Source organism: Callospermophilus lateralis, chromosome 4, assembly GCF_048772815.1.
Source record: "Callospermophilus lateralis isolate mCalLat2 chromosome 4, mCalLat2.hap1, whole genome shotgun sequence".
Taxonomy (NCBI): Eukaryota; Metazoa; Chordata; class Mammalia; order Rodentia; family Sciuridae; genus Callospermophilus; species Callospermophilus lateralis.
This window is the reverse complement of record NC_135308.1, coordinates 55,508,160-55,527,887: the sequence shown is the minus strand read 5'-3', so window position 1 is coordinate 55,527,887 and position 19,728 is coordinate 55,508,160. Positions and strand designations below refer to the sequence as shown.

Sequence of the window (19,728 nt, the reverse complement as noted above, 5' to 3'; positions counted from 1 at the left end):
TGCTCTGTCATTAACCATGTTACTTTAGGAAAGTAGCTTTCTTGAGGAGGCTCCCACTTTTTCATCTATAAATAAGTACTTAGTGATCTAAGTCTTCATTAAGTTCCTTTCTAATATGGTAATTCTGTGTAGTTTCTAAATATTGAATTACCCCAGCACTACACTAAGTAACACATGAACTTGAACCACTTCCTAAATCTCCTGATGATTTCGTTTAGGTGAGTTAGAAGGAAAGAAAATGGATATACTTCAGAGAGCATGGTTCAAATGAAAGGGCAACCCTGTTCTCATATTGTGGCTTTAATAATGGTTTTAAAAAGCATGCAGCTTATTTATAGCTGTTTCTAACCTTGCACCAGAATCTAAAAAAAAAAAAAAAAGAAGAAGGTTAATATATTATTATTCTAATTATTTTGCTTGGTGAGTAATAAACTCAGGTAGGCAAAGGAGGCCTAAAGAAAACATCCACCTCTCACTTGTAAGGTTCGTCTTTTGAGTATTCTTATGTACCTTGAAATCCCAGCAACAGGACTGTAAAATAGAGCACAAAGTCCTAAGGATGACAACAAAAAATCACGATTTGACCCCTGCCCTACATTTTCATCATCTCCAGCCACACACTTTGCCACCCTAACCTTCTGTCTCAGTTCAGTCTACCTACAGAGCCTTTGTACACACTGTGCTTACTGTCTGCAGGGCCTGCTCCCCCCATTCCAAGCTGCCAATTCCTATTCCGGCTCCAATATCCTTTGCTCTGTTATTGTCACCACCTCTATCCCCTTTTTGTCTTCTCCTCCCATCTGGGTGAGGCACCCTCTGTCTGTCTTAACCTTCAGGGTGTACATGTGTTTTCATGCTTAGATACTGTGCTATAATCATAGGCCGACTGCTCCAGCCTCACCAGACTGTGACTCCTTGGTGGTAGAGATTATTTCTTTTCTGTACAGCCAGTGCCCAGCCCAAGCATAACTCTGTCGGACACTTATTAAATCTCAAGAGAAGGAATCAGTGACCCATATCTGTAAAGGACCTAATATCTCATCTAAGTAGACATTTAGAATTAATTCCATCTCTGCCTTATCCTGCCTCTTTCCCTCCACTCTTTACAGCCCCTGTTAGTCTTTGGCCGACATGTTTCTGTGCCCAAATCTGGAATCCACAATGTTACAAATTATCTGTCCAGTATTATAATTGCTAACCACATGTCCATATTTAAAGGAATTAAAATTAAAAATTTAGTGACATAGCCATACCTAGCCACATTTTAAGTGCTTTAATAGCCACAGTGACTGGTGGTTTCCATATAAGACAGTGCAGATAGAGAAGAGTGTCATCATCAGAGAGAATTCAGTGCGGGCCGCAGGGTCCAAAGATACAATCTTTCCTCTAACAAAACCATGGAGCTAGAGAAAATGACATTGGAGCTCAATCATTTCATCCTGAAAAAATACACTAGCAACCTAGTAACCGTTTGTGTACCTATGAAAAATAAGAATTGAAAATGATTTTACTAATGCCATAATGTATATAGACAAGAGATAGATACCCTCTAAATCTGTTTTTATTCATTAATTATTGAAATGTACATTTCACTATATATATAAATTTATTTGCCTTGCTTTTACAACCTTCTGTAGAATCTGGGAAGATTATAGGGAATAAAGGATTTCCATTTTTATATTTCTCCTAGCTCTGTAAGGAAATTGTAAGTTAATTAATGGTGATTTAAAAAAAATGTTTTTAGGGAAATTGCTTATCTCCAGGCACATTGAAAGCGTTACCTCCATGGTGGTTTTAATATTTCCCAGAATACGTATTTGTCTTATGATTTCATTTGTCCTGTCACCTCTCCAATACAATTCTAACCAAAACAAATTCAGAGCCAATTAAATGTTTGCTCAATAGAATATATGTGGGTTGTGTTTATATTAGGTATAATTATAAAGATTTCTCAGTGAAAGTATTTACTTCAGAAACTTAATTTCCTTTTTCTGAACTAACAGTAACTTGATAAATAACTTATTTTTTTCCTGGCCTTTCAGTATAATAACTTTTACGAATGTTACCACAAATAAACGTGCACCCTGGAACATTTATTTTAAGCCATAAATAAATAAATACCAGATAATGCCTGTGTGAATGGAGAATAATTGAACCAGAGCAGAGAGGGCTATGTCTACGTTTATTGAGACATATGATAATATAGCAGCATAAGTACAAATACATCTTGATTACGGTCATATCAAAATGAAATTCATACAGTCCTGGAGACACAACAGGATTCCAGTTTGCTTGGGGCCCAGGGGTTGTCTTTCCATTTTATCCAAAAGCACAGGGTATTTAAAAGCCTGTGCATCACAGTTGACAAAGAATAATTATCTATCGCTGACTAAATCCTTTTTGCTCCATAGCTTTTAGTCCTTTACCTTGAACTTGGTTGGGCGTGGAGATATAAAAGAAGTGTTGATGACACTGTGTGTTCAACCCTGGGAGACACATGATAGTGAGCAACCACTCCCCTAGAAGAAAGTGCATAAAAAGTCAGATGCTTCATTGTCGTTTCTCTTTCTTTTATCCTTTCCTATAGGAAGTGGTTTCAGATGAAAGGCATCAAGGTGGACAGCTACTGGAAGAACCAAAGTTGCTGCACTTCAAAGGGAATACCTTCAGTCTTCAGATCTCTGTCCTTGACATCCCTCCATTCCTCTGGAGAATTAAACCATTCACTGCATGCCAGGTATCGACCAAATGGGCTGCTCACAGAAACAGCTTTGCTGTAACTAGCGAGGGTGTCTCAAACCCTGGTGATGGTCTTCTTGCTATTCCTCCTCCTTCAAAGTATAGATTTCATCTCATGACTGTCACAGAGATGGAGCAGTTTGTGCTACACACAAGGAATGAAACACATTGTCATAAATTCACAGGTTTCTAACAGGTGGGAAAAGAGGTGCATACTTGTCAGGTAATGTGACATTTCTCCTCTCCTGTTTGAATTGTGCTCAGTATTAGGTCAGAGGTGGCAATTTAACAACTTAAAAGCGAGGTTTGTGTGTTGGCTTGTTTTTATGAAAATCAACCACTATGAGACCTTGCTTTAATCATATTTAGCAATGAATAAAGTACATGTCAGTGGCAGACATTTTCAGGATGATCATGATGAGTAACAGAGCTGTGGCACCTGAGAACAAAAGGTGCTGTGGTAGACAGGTGCTCACTGTCCAGTGAATTGGTTTAAGATAATAAGAAATTCCAAGTGGAAAACCAAAGGCAGGATAATGCCTCTATAGAGTCCTTTTAATTTATGTATTAGTGTCCATGTCTCTTAATGGTGGGTTGTTTTATTTTCTTTTAACATCATGGGGATGACTCAGTCTCCCTGAATCATTTGTAGGGAGATTGAATCCCAGCTTAGCATGAAAGCATCTCTTAACAACTCGTGATCCTGCCACAGTAATCTAAGAAAGTTCCCAGGGATAGTATTGCCATTGGAAACAGCTGCCTAGTTCATCACAGTTTAAACCAGAGCCATCTGTGCTTCAAGGGACGGGGCCTTTCCAGGACCTAGAACAGCTTCTGATGGCTTCACATGATGTGTAGACCTCTGTGGGGTTTTGTTTGAACTTTTCCACCCTTGCAATATTCATTGTTTAAAAAATGATACAGGCGTACAGCTTGGGAGAATGAGTCAAGCCAACTCACCCAGAGAACTGCACTACACTGGTTAGAAAAAAGTTGAACCAACCTCCAACCCGTCTGATTTCTGAAATTTAGAAATTTCAGATACGACAAAGCTGTTTTTCTATTAACTTTTTGAGCTTCCCATTCCTTGGGAACTGCTCCCTCCCTGTACAGATTTATTGTATCCAAAGTAAAATCAACACCTCTCATGGCTGTAAACAATTTAGGGGGATCACAGGGGAGTTGACACATTCAGCAGATTTCCTACATAGACAGGTTTTCTCTGCATAATTGTCTTCTTTATGACATGTCAGACTGGGGTGTCTTCGATTCCCTGTAAGCAGTGTTCAAGGTTTCTAGTCTAAATTGAACTTCAGAGTATTGTTAAAACAAGTCCTCACAGTCATGCAGATTCCTCCATATTAATCTTTATAGGTTATGAGGGCCTCATTTCACTGGATCTAATACGAGTGACTCAGTCCAAAGTAACTATTAAGTTTAATGCTTGAAGATAAAAAATCAGATGAAAGAACCATTACCTTGCAGCAGCTCTTAAACAATAATTCCAGCACAAGGAACACCAAAAGAGAGCCCCAGGCAGAAGAGGCTTAGGGAATGAGGTGGCTTCTGACCTCAGAGGATGTAGCGGAGGCCAGACAAAGTCAAGGGGCATTGGTTCTCAAGGAAACCCAGCAGGCTTTGCTGCTGGGATGGGTTTGCTTGCATGGAGGCTGTGAACATGTACAAATATTTGCTTTTTGTAATTGAGCATAATTTGCAAGAATCTTGGAAGGCTGAGAAACAATTTGATTTTCTCTGCATCAGGAGAATTACCTCTGAGGTTTCATTTTCATTTCATTTTTCTTACCCAAAATGGCTTTCTGCTCTGGCCCTCCTTTCTCATCAGCACCTAACCCACTGATTTCCTTGCATGTCATCACTGAAATCCCTCAGCTTATGGGCATGTGTATTGCACTTGGCTTAATGGTCAAGCTATGTTTGCTCCGGGCATAGATGTCAGCACTTTGGGAGCAGGGCTTGTGTTCAGCTGCTGGAGCCTCTTGTAGAACATCATGCATGCTGACAAAACGGGCATGGATAACAGAGTGGATTTTCATTAGGACATGGTGGTCAGGAACTATCATTATATATCTGAACTTGCAATTTTGATTATATATTTGAATTTGCAAATTGCAAGTTCAGAACTGTATTCTTGGGATCCCAGAGAGAGACTATGACGATAGAAAATCACACTTTTTCTGACATTTATGTATAGGTCTGTCCCTCAACAGGTAAATATTCCTGCCATTCATCCAACTGAATGCATAGAAAACCTCTGGTACCATTCTGGTCTTCTTTCCATTTCTCTAACTTTGAATCATGAATCTAGGAATTTACATACAGCAATTGATATCCAAACCCCCTCTCTTCCAAGATACTTTCCTGTTTTTTTCTGGGAAAGCACAGACCTGGGAAACACCCAACGCAGAGCAGGTTTGTCTACTAGAAACCAGCAAACTGGCTGACAAATGATTTTTAGAATAATGTAGGTTCAGACTGTGTCTCGAGCTATGTTATGAGGGTCTATCTGTCAAAAGGTAATGTAAATGAAAATCTTGTTGGCTGAGGTTCTGGAGGATACAAATTATGGAATTTCATGCCACAACCTCTTGCTTATGAAGCCGGATATTGTGGGTAAAGGGAAAGGAAGGACCCCGTGAGTTCTTCAGAGACCTGGGCAGTAGCACACACAGACCTTTAATCAGAGAAAAACAGGCCCACAGTACTAGTCCCCCCAAATAATTTATTAGCCCCCATATTCCTCTCAGACTTTGGGACTCTGCCACAATGAAAGATATGCTATTGCCCACCTACCCCTTTCCCTACCCCCACAGAATCAGTACCCTCTGCTAAGAGGTAAACATCTATGCTCTCAATAGTTGACAGGGACCTGAGAGCTACTTAATCATGGCTTGCTTTATTCCTTGCTGACTGTGTGGTGAGGAAGCTGTAATAAACAGTTTGTAATCAATTATTTATTTATTTATTTTTTAAGTCCAACAAAACATCAAGTCGGGTTATCATATCCTAGGATAAAAGCAGCTGTCTTTTCAGCATGCTATGAATCTTGGAGAACTCAGTGTCTGTCTCCTGCTAGGATATGATTTACATTCTCCCCATCTGCTGGGAACCTAATTATAATAGGAATCAAAATGAAAACATTTCCAGAATTCTTTAAACACCCATAACTTTGCTATACTTTGTCCTCCATATTTTATTACATATAATTCCTCTCAGCTCGGTGAACATATTAGCGGTTTTGTTTTTGTATCTTGGGTGCCTTTTAAAAATAAATAAGTAAAGTGAAGATGATTGCCATGAAAACACTAATACAGTGCTTCTAACTCTATTATTTTTAAATGTTTTGTTGAGCACTATTGACAGCTGCTGCTCAAGTCAACAATAAAAAATATTACTTCAATACTGTCTTAAAAATCAGATTTTAAAAATGTTTTGATTGTGTACAGTGGCATGGAAAGAATAAAAAGAGGTGTGGGTGTGTGTGTGTGTGTGTACAGATTTTCCTGTTTTTTCTGCAAGAAAATATTATTTCCATAGTGGACATTATACTCCTATCTTTCTTCCAGTTTTTTCAGGGTTTTCAGGAGAAAATATAGGAAATTTAGCAAATTAAACCAGAGAAGATACTTTAAGTAAGTGGCCAGTACCTTTTTTTTGTTTTTTGGTTTTTTTTTTAAGAAAAGTAAGCATTGCCAAGGATTCAAACCCACTATAGAAAATGCAACTTTGCTTAAGGGCTGGACCTTGAGCTTGTCTCTCTCTAGCCCTCAAGTCCAAGGGCTTATGTTATACTGTAATTATTTAATTATTTAAATTTTCAATTTAGAAAATAAAAATGTCCCCAGTTAGTTAAGAGCACCTGGTCACCTCTGATCTCTATGTTATAGTTACTTTCATTGAAAGGGATAAAGTAACTCTACAAGAATTTATTGGTGCCAGGTGCTGTGGTGCACACCTCTAACCCCAGTGGCTTTGAGGCTGAGACAGGAAAATTGCAAATTCCGAGCCAGTCTCAGCAACTTAGTGAGGCCAGAAGCAATTTAGCAAGACCCTGTCTCTAAATAAAATTTAAAAAGGGCTGGAAATGTGTCTCAGTGGCTAAGGGCCCCTGGGTTCAATCCCCATATCAAAAAAAAAAAAAAAAAAAAACTAAAAGAATTTATTGGTTTGGAGAAGAGAGCACATTTGAGAACTAATCACAATGGGAATGGAGAGCGGAAACACAGGGCAAAAATGAGGAGGCCCTAGGAGGTCAGGCAGGAGATGAGGGTTAACACATCAGGCATCCAGAGGCCATTGGAATCCCCCCAGACAAAGAAATGATGGCATGAAAGCAGAGTTCTTAGGTGATGTGGTCTCATCATTGTCTCCTGCCCATGATTAAAGGTAAGAGAGCATCCACAGTGCTGTCCCCTGCAGAATGCCAACCAAGCCCTTCCTGAAGAATGGTGAATAGGTTACTGCAGTTAGCTATTAATGAGGTGTAATGAAGAAAGGAAAAACTGAAGAGTGGCTGTGGGAGAGATGGTGATGATTAATTTTCAAAAGGTAAAGTTGCCAGAGAAGTAAAGGCCAAATAAAATTATTTTGAGTGCTTATCCTTTAATGCGAGGAATTGATGATAATGAGATAAATATCAGAGACGTAGTTATTAGAGCCCTCCTCAGAGGATGGCACTTGGGCATCTCTGAACAGATGGGATTTCGGTGGAGTGAGAAGACAGGAGGCTGAGATGTGAAGTAGGAGTTGGCCATGATTAGCCATGGGTTACAAAGTGGAAAGAGACTCAGGAGGAGAAGCAGGGAAAGAGACAGGTTAGATGGCAAGGAGAAATGATATCACTTGTACTTATATAGTGGGTCCAGGTGAAATGTCATTTTGGAGTGTCTTAGGGAAAATGACTTTCTCTAAAGATTACCAGGAAGCCCCACTGATCAGAAGTGGCCTCTGTTGCCCTGTCTACTGCCAGGAGGGAAAGAGAAGAGATCAGAAATAAAAACTTTATATATTGAGAGAATATGGGCAAGAGGTGCCATCAAATGGACCTGTGCCATCTTCCCAATGCTGCAAGCAAGGTTTGGTGCAGCTGAAAGCTTCCTCAGTGACCCTTAGCTCAGAGGCTCCCCAGCATTTCCCTCAAATAAACCCACAGTGGGGTGTTTTTCAGTTTTGCCCACTTCTAAGAGAACTTCAGATCCACTGGAGCTACATTAGAAAATCATTTTCGTAAAGAAATCAGAAAGCATTCAAGATATTTCAAGGAAGACATTTAATCAAGGGATTTAAATGCTTAAAACAAAGCAAAACAAATATTGAAAAGCCAAGGAGTTGAGGATAGAGAAAGTCACTAGTGCTATTAGGAAGCCAACAAGTTGGAGAATTTGAGGAAACAAGAGCACGAAACCAGATGATTCTGGAGGGAATGTCCACATGCCCCTGCAAGCCTTAGCATGCTGCCTGCTGGTGCCCTTAGCCCTGCCTGCTGAGGTCAGGGGAGCAGTGAAGGCTTTTGTGCCCCCTCTCCCTTCTACATCCAGCATGAGGCTCTCTCCTTAGCAGAATGTGAAGTCCTTGAGAGCAAGGGGATGTATAAAATGTAGTTTTTAGACTTCCAGCCCCTGCTGGGTAGAGAATTGAAAAATGTTAAGAATAGGGTTGCATAGCTCCAGCCCATGTCTCACAGGGGAATAAAGTCAAGGAAATGCTGTAAGATGTCACACCTGCCAGGCACAGTAGCGTATGTCTATAGTTCTGGTGGTTTGGGAGCCTGAGGCCAGAAGATAGCAAGTTCAAAGTCAGCCTTAGCAATTTGTGAGGCCCTAAGCAACTTAGTGAGACCATGTCTCAAAATGAAAAAGGACTCGGAATGTGGCTCAGTGAACACAAATGCCCCTGTTCTCAATCCCTGGTACCAAAATAAAATAAAATATCGCACCTGTAGTCCTTCTCTGAGTTCTTGACTTCACTTTTTAAGACAAAATTCACTACCTTCCCTTTGGTTAAGTGTTAGGAACAGATGAAACAAAACCCACAAAATTCTTATGTTCATTGCTGAGATGTGTGGCAACAGTGAAGGTTAGATTTTTTTGTTATCTCCTGTTTCCTGCAAATGGCTCTTAGTGCATTATTAAATTTTGTGTCATTAAATACAGTAATCAAAAATTCATCTCTCCTTGCTGGTTCCCTCTGGATATATCCAAAACCAGGACTTGTGAGATATTTTATGGAGAAAATTAGGAAGCAAGTTGATATAAAACAAGTGTACATATTAGAACTCAGAAGTAAGGAGGTAACTCATAGTTCCTGAAAGTGAATAGACTGAATTTTAAACATGGCCTTTGGTCTTATAACACATGCCAGCTTCATCTAAAGTCACACTTCAGACTTGATACATCTTTTGCCACCTTTCAGTTTTAGTTGTGCAGAAAATATTTTTAGCAACAGCTGAGAAAATTAATGAGATTAGAAACAGAAAAAAAAGTGAGAATGAAGATTACCAAAGACTAGGCATACATGGTCATTGCCATGGGCATTCATGGTTCTCCATCATATTTGGTGCAGTAAGGAGAGAGTTTTCAGTACAGGAAAAAACATGGCGGACATATTGTAAAGTAACATGCCTTAGCATGCGGTGGCATGTACTGGCTACTATTAGGAAAAAGAAATAATCTCCCTCCTGATTTAGTAAAAATTACTGTTACCTCTCAAATGTCTACAAGTCCCTTGAGAGTGGGGACCAAACCTAATTTGTTATTATTTCTTATTGCTTAACTAGCATAGTATCTGCCCACTAGCAGGAACCTTATACATAATTGTGGAATACATGAATTAACAAACAAGGAGCTGGCAAACCAGATCATTCTGGGGTGACCCAGTGTGTTTGTGTCTCTCTGGGATGTGTTTAAGTGTGTACAATTTTGCAGTAAGTATTCATTTTTATGCTGAATATATTGGCAGTATTGTGCATTCTGCATGAGTTTCTGGTATGGAGGACAAGTTCTGGTCAGTCAGTTCTTCAGCATAATTTTCATTTAAATGAGGCAACAGCATTCTACCCCAGACTTAGGTAGAAGGATGGACTAAAGGAGCTTCTAATGGAAAATAGTTTTTAGTGTAAAAAAAAAATATGATGATTAACTTTAGATGGTATTCTTTCTAATTGTCTGTGTCACCAAGTGAAATCTAAGCTCTTGCAGTGTGGTTTTGGAATTCAAATGTTATCAGTTGGAATTGACATTAATTACTTTTGTGCTGCTTGGCATATGCTGGAACATTATTTCTACAACAATTCTACCGAAGTCGCTTAGGCAATTATCTCCGCTGTGATCATTGTCATCGTCATCATAATTATTGCTATTAAATCTCTCCTGTTCTCTGTGCTCCACATACCATACCCCTTTTCTCTCCTCCATCTCCCTTATAGGAAGTCCCATTCTCCCGCGTGTGGTGCAGTAACCGACAGCCCCTGCACTGTGCCTTCTCCCTGGAGCGCTACACGCCCACCACCACCCAGCTGTCCTGCAAAATCTGCATTCGGCAGCTCAAAGGCCATGAACAGATACTCCAAGTGCAGACATCCATCCTAGAGGTGAGTCCTTGAGCCACGGGTCCTTTGCCTCCCTTTCTAAGACACAGAAAGAATCATACACTATACCTATCACAGCCATGCTACTCAGGTTCTGAAAGAGCTTCAAAAAAGCACAGACTCTTTTACAACCTCATTAGCAATAAGAAAAAATAAACTTTCTCAGGATGAGGATTGAGCAGAGCTTCCATCTGGGCAGGGAAGTGCAGCTCATCAGAGGGCAGAGGTTCTGTGGAGGGACCTTTGGGGAAGAAGCTAGAACAGGGCTTTTTAATGCACAAAACCACAAGCAGTGTCATGGGTCATAGCAGGCTTGTGATACCAGCTGAGATGCATTACAGGCTGAATGCAGATCGTCCAGTTGAGACACATATGATAAGGAAGGACACCATCACCCTGCGCTATTTTTCAACTGTCTCTGGCTTATTTTCCAGATGTTATTTGCCTCGTACGTATTTCATCTTTGGGGCCTGGGATCTTCGTTTCCTTTAACAGTGTCTTACATCCTCCAGGCTCAGGGTTCCCTATATCCACATTTCCATTAAACCTACATTCATCAGTAGCATAACACATTTCTGGGTATGCCCCCATATCCATGAGGTCTGCGTTCCCAGATCCAACCAACCACAGACTGAATATTTTGAGGAGAATATTGCATCTGTATTGAACATGTACAGACGCTTTTTCCCTGTCAGTATTCTCTAAGCAGTACAGTGTAACAGCTATTGACATAGCATTTACATTGTTTTAGGTTTTGCAAGTCATATAGACATGATTTAAAGTATACAGGAGGATATATGAAGAGTATATGCAAACACAACATAATTTTAGGAAGGACTTGAGTACCCTCAGACTTTGGTGTCTCTGAGAGTCCTGGGACCTTATTCCTATGGATACCTAAGTCAAGAGATAGCAATATAAGATGGACCAAGCAGGTATTAGTCTCATTCTACAAGGTAAGAAAATGGGAGTGCAAAGAGATAGAAGACCCCATCTGGGTAATTTCACTGTTGAAGGGTAGAGTTAAAATTTGAGTCAAAGGAGAATTCCTTTGGAATGTTTGTAGAAGGCTTCTGATCTCTGCCATGGTTCTGGATTTGATCTAAATCACTGAATAACTTCCCAACTTTGGACTTGAGCTTTTATAAAGTAGATAAGAGCAATCCTGAATGCTTATTTAGGGATGGAGGGAGAAAGTAAAATAGAGGTATAGTTCTCTGTTTATCAGTTATCTGGCTTGTGTAAGAAAACATATTTCATTGTTCACTTATAGACTGACTATACATGTACATATATATTTAGCATATATATAATTAATATATTTTATTAATTAGGACTGATAGAAGGTTTAAAACACTCATATGCAAACAACTCAATTTTAAGATTTTTTTGTTAAAAATAGTAGCTCCACAACATTATCACTTATTTTCATTCCCATTTCAGTTCATTGTTTATGCAAAAGGCATATTGCTAATTCCTCAAATAGTTGTTCTGAGGAGTGGATGGCATTCCAAAGGCTTGTGCCTTAAAATTGATAGCTGTCTTATTGACATGTTTGTGCAGTATTTGCATTTATTATTACCAATTAGCATTTTATGCTAAAGGAATTTGGACAGGGCAGGTAGATTCAGAAACCTGTGTAAGATATTTTTAGAGCCTCTTTCTTGAACAGTCCTGTCATACTTAACACAATACATTTCTACGTAAAATAAAAATTGTGGGAATTTTTAAAAATAAACACAAAAGGAAAATTCAAGCAATCATTGAAAACCCAAGCATCAAATTCAGAAGCAGTCATGAAAATGTAGAACATGAAGATGCCTCTGATCCAAATTACCTTAAATGTCTGTTAACAGATCAACAAAAGAATTCCAGGTTTATAGGATTTTGTTTTTAAGGCACCCAGTTATTGGGAATCAACATTTGCTATTATGAGATATTTATCTGAGAGCAAAATGATAAAATGGCTACATTCTGATACTGTTGCTCCTTGATTAAGTAAATTCTTGTAGTGCATGGAATGAAAAGTATCTCATGAACACAATCCTATCCTTTACTCTCCAATTCCTTTTCTAATGCTTCCCAAATTCACATTCAACTTTGAAATGCCTTGAAGAAGATAACATCACTGTATCTCTTGAAAATGGGAGGCAAGTGGCAGAATAATATTTAGTTAGTCATTGTTGAGCTATAGTCCTCTGGTTTGTAGGCTACTGTATTTTAGAAGCTTTATTAGCCCTTTTGATCCTACTGAGGATAACTTCATTAATTGCTTGAAGTGCTACTGTGGGAATTTGACCTCATGCATGAATATCCATCTCTTTGTAATGAACTGCGTTTCTTAGACAAGTCTAATTTGTTAACATTTTCTATGTCAGGAGAAAACTAATAACTTTTGAAAGATACTATATTTTAGGTACTGTTTCATTTGCTTTCACATTTATCATGTAACCATCACTGCTCTGTGCATTATTACTACTATCACAATTCAAAATGATATAAAAAATCTCGAGGAGATCAACCTTCTGGTCCAAGGTCATTAAGATTAATAAGATGGGGAGCCAGGGTACCGAGCTAAGCATTGTGTCCTCAGGATCAAAGTCTGAACTACATACCACATCACTTCAGGACTTCAAACCAGGTGTTCTGATTTACCTGCCTTCACTCTGAACCTTCCCCATAACATAAGCCTTCATTTTGGAAGCAAAGGCACTCGTGATAAACAGGCCAGCACCAGTCATTTAGTCTTTGAGTCAGTCACCAAAGGAGTAATATGAAAACGGAGAAGTGATTTCTTCACAAGAAGAAACATGGGAGGTAACCACTTGTGTGATGAACTAGGACAACCATTCATTCAATAAATCTTTGAGAATAGAATAGATATCCTACATGTAGATCTGTTCTGTAAATGGATGTCTTCATTAATCAAAGTTCTTCAACTCTGGGACTGTCTGACTCCCAGGAAAATCATACAGTTAATGAATCTAACAAATAAAATACTGCCCTCTTCCCTTAGAAGGACTTGACTTTTGGCTTTCTTTTCTTTCTGTTTTTTTAAGTTATGGATGGACACAATACCTCTATTTCTTTTATGTATTTTTATGTGGTGCTGAGAATCAAGCCCAGTGCCTCACCATGCTAGGCAAGTGCTCTAGCACTGAACTACAACCCCAGCCTCAGGATTTGACCTTTGTAGTAAATGTTGCAAGCATATTACTATGGCATCATGAATACACTATTATGTATAATTGCAATGCACCAATAACAACTAAATTTAAAAATGAAGATAGAGAAATGTTGAAAAATGGTAATCACCTGCAAAGAGGATATAGACACATCAATCAGTGAGTTAGGAATCACATCAGTTTTTAGGCACATAGTTCTTGGCCATTAGGCAAAAAAAAAAAAAAGACTGTACTTAATGTGTTTTTGTAAGCTATTAATTGGAATTTTATTAATTAAAATCAATATCAATAATATGGAACTAACACTTTTAAAAATTTCAGTGGATGTTTTTGAAAATATTTTTCCTCTTGAGGAAAGGAAAAAAATTCTCTAATCCTCTCCTAAATCTCTGTATCTCTAGGCTCCAGAGGTTCCATTCCTTTCTTACTTGAATGGGTTGTTTTAATGACACTATTTCCTATATGTAACAATGAAACCAGAAGAGGTTGTATAAATGATTTTCCAAATAAATGCAATTCTTATCACCATCAGAATTAAAAATTACTTTAGTGAGCCAAAATATATATACATATATATATATATATACACATAAACACACACACACACACACACAAACACACACATACATATATTGTTTTTTAAGGTAGTGAATGTCATATCAGTCTTTAGAAGTAGTTAGTTCCCCTTAAATTTGACCATGATGAATTACCTAATGATTATTGCCAATTGATTCACTATAAAGGAGCAGTATCACTCATCTATAAACTGTGGATTGGAACAAGAGTTACTACAACTGAGGACAAGGGAAAAATCCCCAGATAATTTTTTTCATTATTACTTATTAGTATTATTGAAGACTTTTTCTTTGTTGGTAGAAATGACTTACATGGGAATCTTACATGTTACAATTTTGCCTTCAAGCAGTTCTCTTATCTTTCTTCCAAAAGTGGTGGAAGTTGGGGGATAATTTTGTCTGTTAGAAAGTAGAATACTTGGAATCTCTCATTGATTTACAACTCCCTAAGCGAACCAGGTAGCAGCCGCTTATCTCAGATGTGCAGAGCATGGAAATCTACTGTTCCTCTGCATATTTAATTTAAACAATCAGGAAATGTGATGTATCTACAGGATTCTTATTGCTTGGCCCAGATGTCTTTTAGAATGCATCATAAATGTTACATAAAATGTCATCCTTATGTGTGGAAAATATTTAAATATGGAAATTTAAGAGGACATTGGACCCATTTTTAGAGGCTGAAAGAAATTTTACAAACCATGATAAAAAAGTAAGTATCTTGTAACCTATTTCATGCAAGGAGAAGCTGAGTTGGTTTATTTTATAACCATCCAATATATCAGAACAGAATTGTCCACTCTGCCTGGAATAAGTACCTATCCACCCAGTTTCTATTCAACCAATGCCTAGGAATCCTTCAAGGCCAACTCAAATGCTTTCTCCAGGAAGCCTTTCCCACTATAAATTCCTGAAACAAAATGATAATGTCATTCATAGTACTTGTCTTAACCATCCTGCTGTATGCATTCCATACATGTCTTGAAGCTGTGAAAGAAGTACTGGTACTGGTGTAGTTAGTAGGATATCAGAATCCCAGTTTCAGCTGTCACAAACTACCTGGGTGGTTTTTTCCAAGTTTTTACCAGGTTTCATGATCTCTGTGGAGTCTATTCAAATTGCAAAAAGACTGATTAGGAAAATGAGGCTAGGAGAGGACATATAGCATTCAAGTTACAAGCTAGGAAGTGCAGAGTCTTACTCCTAAGTGAGATCTTTCTGATTGTTAAAAAGATTCTTTTGCTATCACATCTTGCTAATTGCAAACACTGGAAGGTTTTTTAAATTAATTTTTTATTTGTTTTAGTTATACATGACAGTAGAATGCACTTATATACTTTGATATATCACACATAGATGGGATATAATTTCTTATTTTTCTGAGTATACATATTGTAGAATCATATTGGTCATAATACAGTCACATATATACGTAAAGAAATAATGTCTGTTTCATTTTACTATCTTTCTTATCCCCACATCCCCTGCCTTCCCCTCCTTTCACTACCTTCTACCTAATCTAAGGTAATGCTATTCTTTTTTTTTTTCTTTTTGCCTTTGGAAGATTGTTTTTTATAACAACCATTCTATAATATACTGAGAAATAGAATTAAGATTAGTAAGTGGAATCCATTTAATATGAGATGTACTTTGAGTTTTCAGAGGAGGGCATAATGTGCAGCACTTTCCAAATGCATTTGCCTAGAAAGCTGCTGCTCTTTTTGAAACACTGTGTTAGCTTTTTGGAAATGCTGTGTTAAGACACTGTGTTTCTTGATCACTCTGTTCAATAGTTACAGAAAAACAGAAATCATCATGAGTCATTAATAAAATCTCTGTATCAGCCAGTTTCCTCGATTAACAGATACTTTAAGGAAACTGGCCATGTGTGGCGGTTTAGTTGTGTGAGTCTGGGCACTAGCTGAGAAAGGCCATGTATTATGGTACCCATAGGAGGAAGACATGTAAGATTGGAAGCCACAGAAAGACGAGGGAAGGACGTGACGTCAGTTCAGGAATGGTGTGAGTTGACTTGAAGGAGAACAGAACAGATGAGTTCCTAACAAAAGGGTAGCTTCTTGGGGTTTAGACCATCCTAACTGGCGCCTGAATCCCATCTCAAATCTAATGCTTTAATTTTCTCTTATGTAAGTTTTTTTCTTTTGCTGCATAAAAAATACCCCAAATGTAACAGAATAAAACAATACTCATTTAATCTCAGTGAGTCAGAAGTCCAGGCAGAACCCCATACCGGGATTCTCTGATCAAGATGAAATCAAGGTGTGGACTAGAGTCAGTTCTCCTCTGGAGCTCACAGTTCAAGCTTATTCACATTTTGATGCTATTCAATTTCTTGTGCCCGTAGGATTCAAGTCTCCATTTTTGTTTGACTGTTGACTATGGCTCACCCACTACTCCAAGCCAAACATCTCCACCTATAGGAAGCTCACTGCATGGCTCTTTGCTTTCTTCCAGGCCTGCAAAGAGAAGCCTCCGGACCAGAACTAGCTCTTCCTCCTTTGAAGTCCACCTGATTAGATCAGGCCCACCCAGGAGAATCTCTTAATTAGTTCAAAGTCAATTGATTAGGGATTTTAATTACTTCAGCAGAATCCACTTTGCTCTATGATACGTAGTAATATGGAAGTGAGTCAATCAGATATTTTCTGTTCCTTAAAATTCTGTTAGAATTCTAAACTTATCAGCAAATATAGCAGTATGAAAATTTTCCACTGTGATCTTTTAGGACATTATGACCAAATTCTGTGATGCAATGAAACCACAAGTCCCTCGTTGGACATCTCTAAATTAGAAGCAGGGTGGGCAGATATCAGTCTGAAGCCACCCAGCCTGTATCACTGCACAGAGCTAATCTAGATGTCTTGTAGCTCCACATCAGCAAAGGGATTTTATTCAGAAATGAGAGCAAAATATTCATCGAAAATCACACAGCTTTAGGACTGAGGGAAAGACAGACTTTTTACACGATTAACACAAAATCAGTTCCTTGTAGATTTCTTGTCCAGAAGCTTCCCAGCCAGCTTCTTTGGGCAGCCCATGCATCTTTGGTCATGATGACCATCAAAGGATCATTCCTTAAACTGAACCCAAATCTGTCATTTAGAAGGTGCTTCCTGCTAATTCTAGATCTACTCCTGAAAGTCTTTAAAAAAAAAAAAAGAAAGATCTAATTCTGTTGTCACCTGACATCTCTTTGGATGTTGGAGGCGATTGTGACTCCCCTGAGTGGAACGGTCTGCTGTAAATCTCTAGAACACAATTTATTAGGTCACTAGAGAAATTCTTTACTCTTTTAAAAGAGAAGGCAACTTGTCAATGTGTTTTACAGAGTCCCTCACAACAGGCAAGCATTTGTGCATGTGTGTTAACACAGATTTTCAGAAATAAATATGTTGTCAGTAATGCTTTCCTTTGACTGATCATGCTTCCCTTCTATTGTTTCTAGAGTGAAAGAGAAACCATCACTTTCTTTGCACAAGAGGACAGCAGTTTCCCTGCACAGACTGGCCCCAAAGCCTTTAAAATTCCCTACTCTATCAGACAGCGGATTTGTGCTACATTTGATACCCCAAATGCCAAAGGCAAGGACTGGCAGATGCTAGCGCAGAAAAACAGCATCAACAGGTATGGTGGCAGCTTCTGAACGATGATTTTCTTAAGAGAACTTTAAAAAAACAGAACTGGTGGAGGTAACCACGAAATCCTTATAGACTTTTCAGGCCTTATTTCGTATGTGGTCCCTCTAAGGTGACACTGTGTACAGCATTTTCTACCACCCCACTCTGCCTTTGAGGACACGCCTTTGAGGACATTGTGGAAAAGTCCTACGTTGGTTCTGGTCCCATCCGGGCTTGCTAACTGGGTCCCTGAAGTAGTAGTTCAGACCCTGTCATCTGGATGCCTGTCAGTGGTCAGGACAGAGCTGAAACTGGGGGCACCTTACAAAGTAGCAGATTTCTTACACCTCCTCCCCACCATCACTTAACCTTAAGTATCAGCTAACTCCAAATAGGGACATGCTCAGCCTACAAAAATGGGTGTCTCAAGACAAAACAAATGAAAACAAACAAACAAAAAAACCTTAGAAGTTATCTGAGAAGAACTCTTAAGTCTGAAGGAAGAGGGCATTAAACAAGAGGGCTGGGGTTATGGCTCAGCAGTAGAGCACTCACCTAGCATGTGCAAGGCGCTGGGTTTGATCCTCAGCACCACATAAAAATAAATAAATAAAATAAAGGTATTGTGTCCAACTACAACTAAAAACAAACAAACAAAAAAATACATACCAGAGCTTATCTACACACCGTGAAATAGTCGGTTGCTAACGCTGACACTGTTCATTGCTGCACTAACATCACAGGTGAGTTGATGGAAGGATAGAGAGATTCATAATGGGCTCTATTACTGTAGATGAGAAAAGGCAGGGCAATGCCATCCGGAGCAGCCCTGATGGACAGGCAGATTTTGGCTCAGCTTGAGGGACGGCTCATAGGGAGGAGGCCTCAACACATGAAATCTCTCCAACCCACTTCTGCAGACCCCCAAATGAATAGAAAAGACAACCAGATTTGCCAGAATCATTTTGTTTCCCTTTCTTTTTACTTTCTTTTCCCCTTTTGAGAAAAAGCCTGCTTTTCTTTCAGTTTGGCTTGCTCAGTTATTTCTTCTTCTTCTTCTTTTTTCCTTTGTCCTGTGTTTTCACAGACAGCCTACCTGACTCTTTTCTGAAAGGGAGGGTAGATGTCTGCCAAGAAAGGATAGAGTGCTACTCCCTGACTCAGAAGGGATTCAAAATCCAAACACGAAGCGCCTCACTAGAAAATAGTAGGAGGCACTGCTGCTGGAGAAAACTGAATATTCAGACAGGCAAGCCGAAAAAGAAGAGGCACATTCTTGAAAAGGCATTTATTGAAAATGAATGAGTACAAAAAGTTATGAACGTAGAAGAAAAAAACATGAGGCTGAATATTTCCCAGAAGCTTTGACTAAGGAAGAGATGTCTCATTTATAACCTAAAAACACTGGGGCAATGTCAAGTTTCACTTTCTGATCGACATGGACACAGAATGAAGAACTAATCCAAATAATATAATTTAGTTCAAGAGAGCCGAGAAAGAGAGCACATGCACATTGGGCAGAATTATCTGCCCAGGAGGCCTGGTTCTACCACCAGTCCCAGTCTTCCTGAATATGTCACTTACTGTTCCTATGTTTGTCTTCCTAGAAATGCAATTTATAGAACTGGGAGTATTTCAAGTCTCTAATCCAATCTGACTTTTAAAGTTTATGGTTTTTAAGTTACCACTTAGAAAAAATAATTGCAACAGAGTATCTGTGGGTCCATTAATTTACAGATGCTATCATTAATTTACAGAATGAGCATGTGCATGTTCCTGTTTTGTTCCATCATGTTCTGCATTTACAGCATATATAAGACCTGCAGCAAGGGGCTGGGGTTGTGGCTCAAGTGGTACAGTGCTCGCCTAGCATGTATGAGGCACTGGGTTTGATCTTCAGCACCACATAAAAATAAAATAAAGATATTGTACCCACCTAAAACTTAATTTTTTTTAAAAAGACCTGTAGCATGTGCGTCTAAAGT

At 38.7% G+C, this 19,728-nt stretch overlaps 1 protein-coding gene across 10 annotated transcripts in view; it reads left to right on the top strand.

Moving 5' to 3' along the window:
• Unc5d (unc-5 netrin receptor D) overlaps positions 1 to 19,728 on the top strand; it is a 508,406-nt gene that overhangs the window by 478,012 nt on the left and 10,666 nt on the right. For 9 of the 10 annotated variants that reach the window (XM_076852500.1, XM_076852498.1, XM_076852499.1 and 6 more), the window contains 3 exons: positions 2,588 to 2,737; positions 10,184 to 10,348; positions 17,572 to 17,750. In XM_076852500.1, coding sequence (XP_076708615.1) covers positions 2,588 to 2,737; positions 10,184 to 10,348; positions 17,572 to 17,750 — 494 coding nt within the window. The remainder of the gene's footprint in view (positions 1 to 2,587; positions 2,738 to 10,183; positions 10,349 to 17,571; positions 17,751 to 19,728) is intronic. The other variant, XM_076852501.1, reaches the window with a different exon arrangement.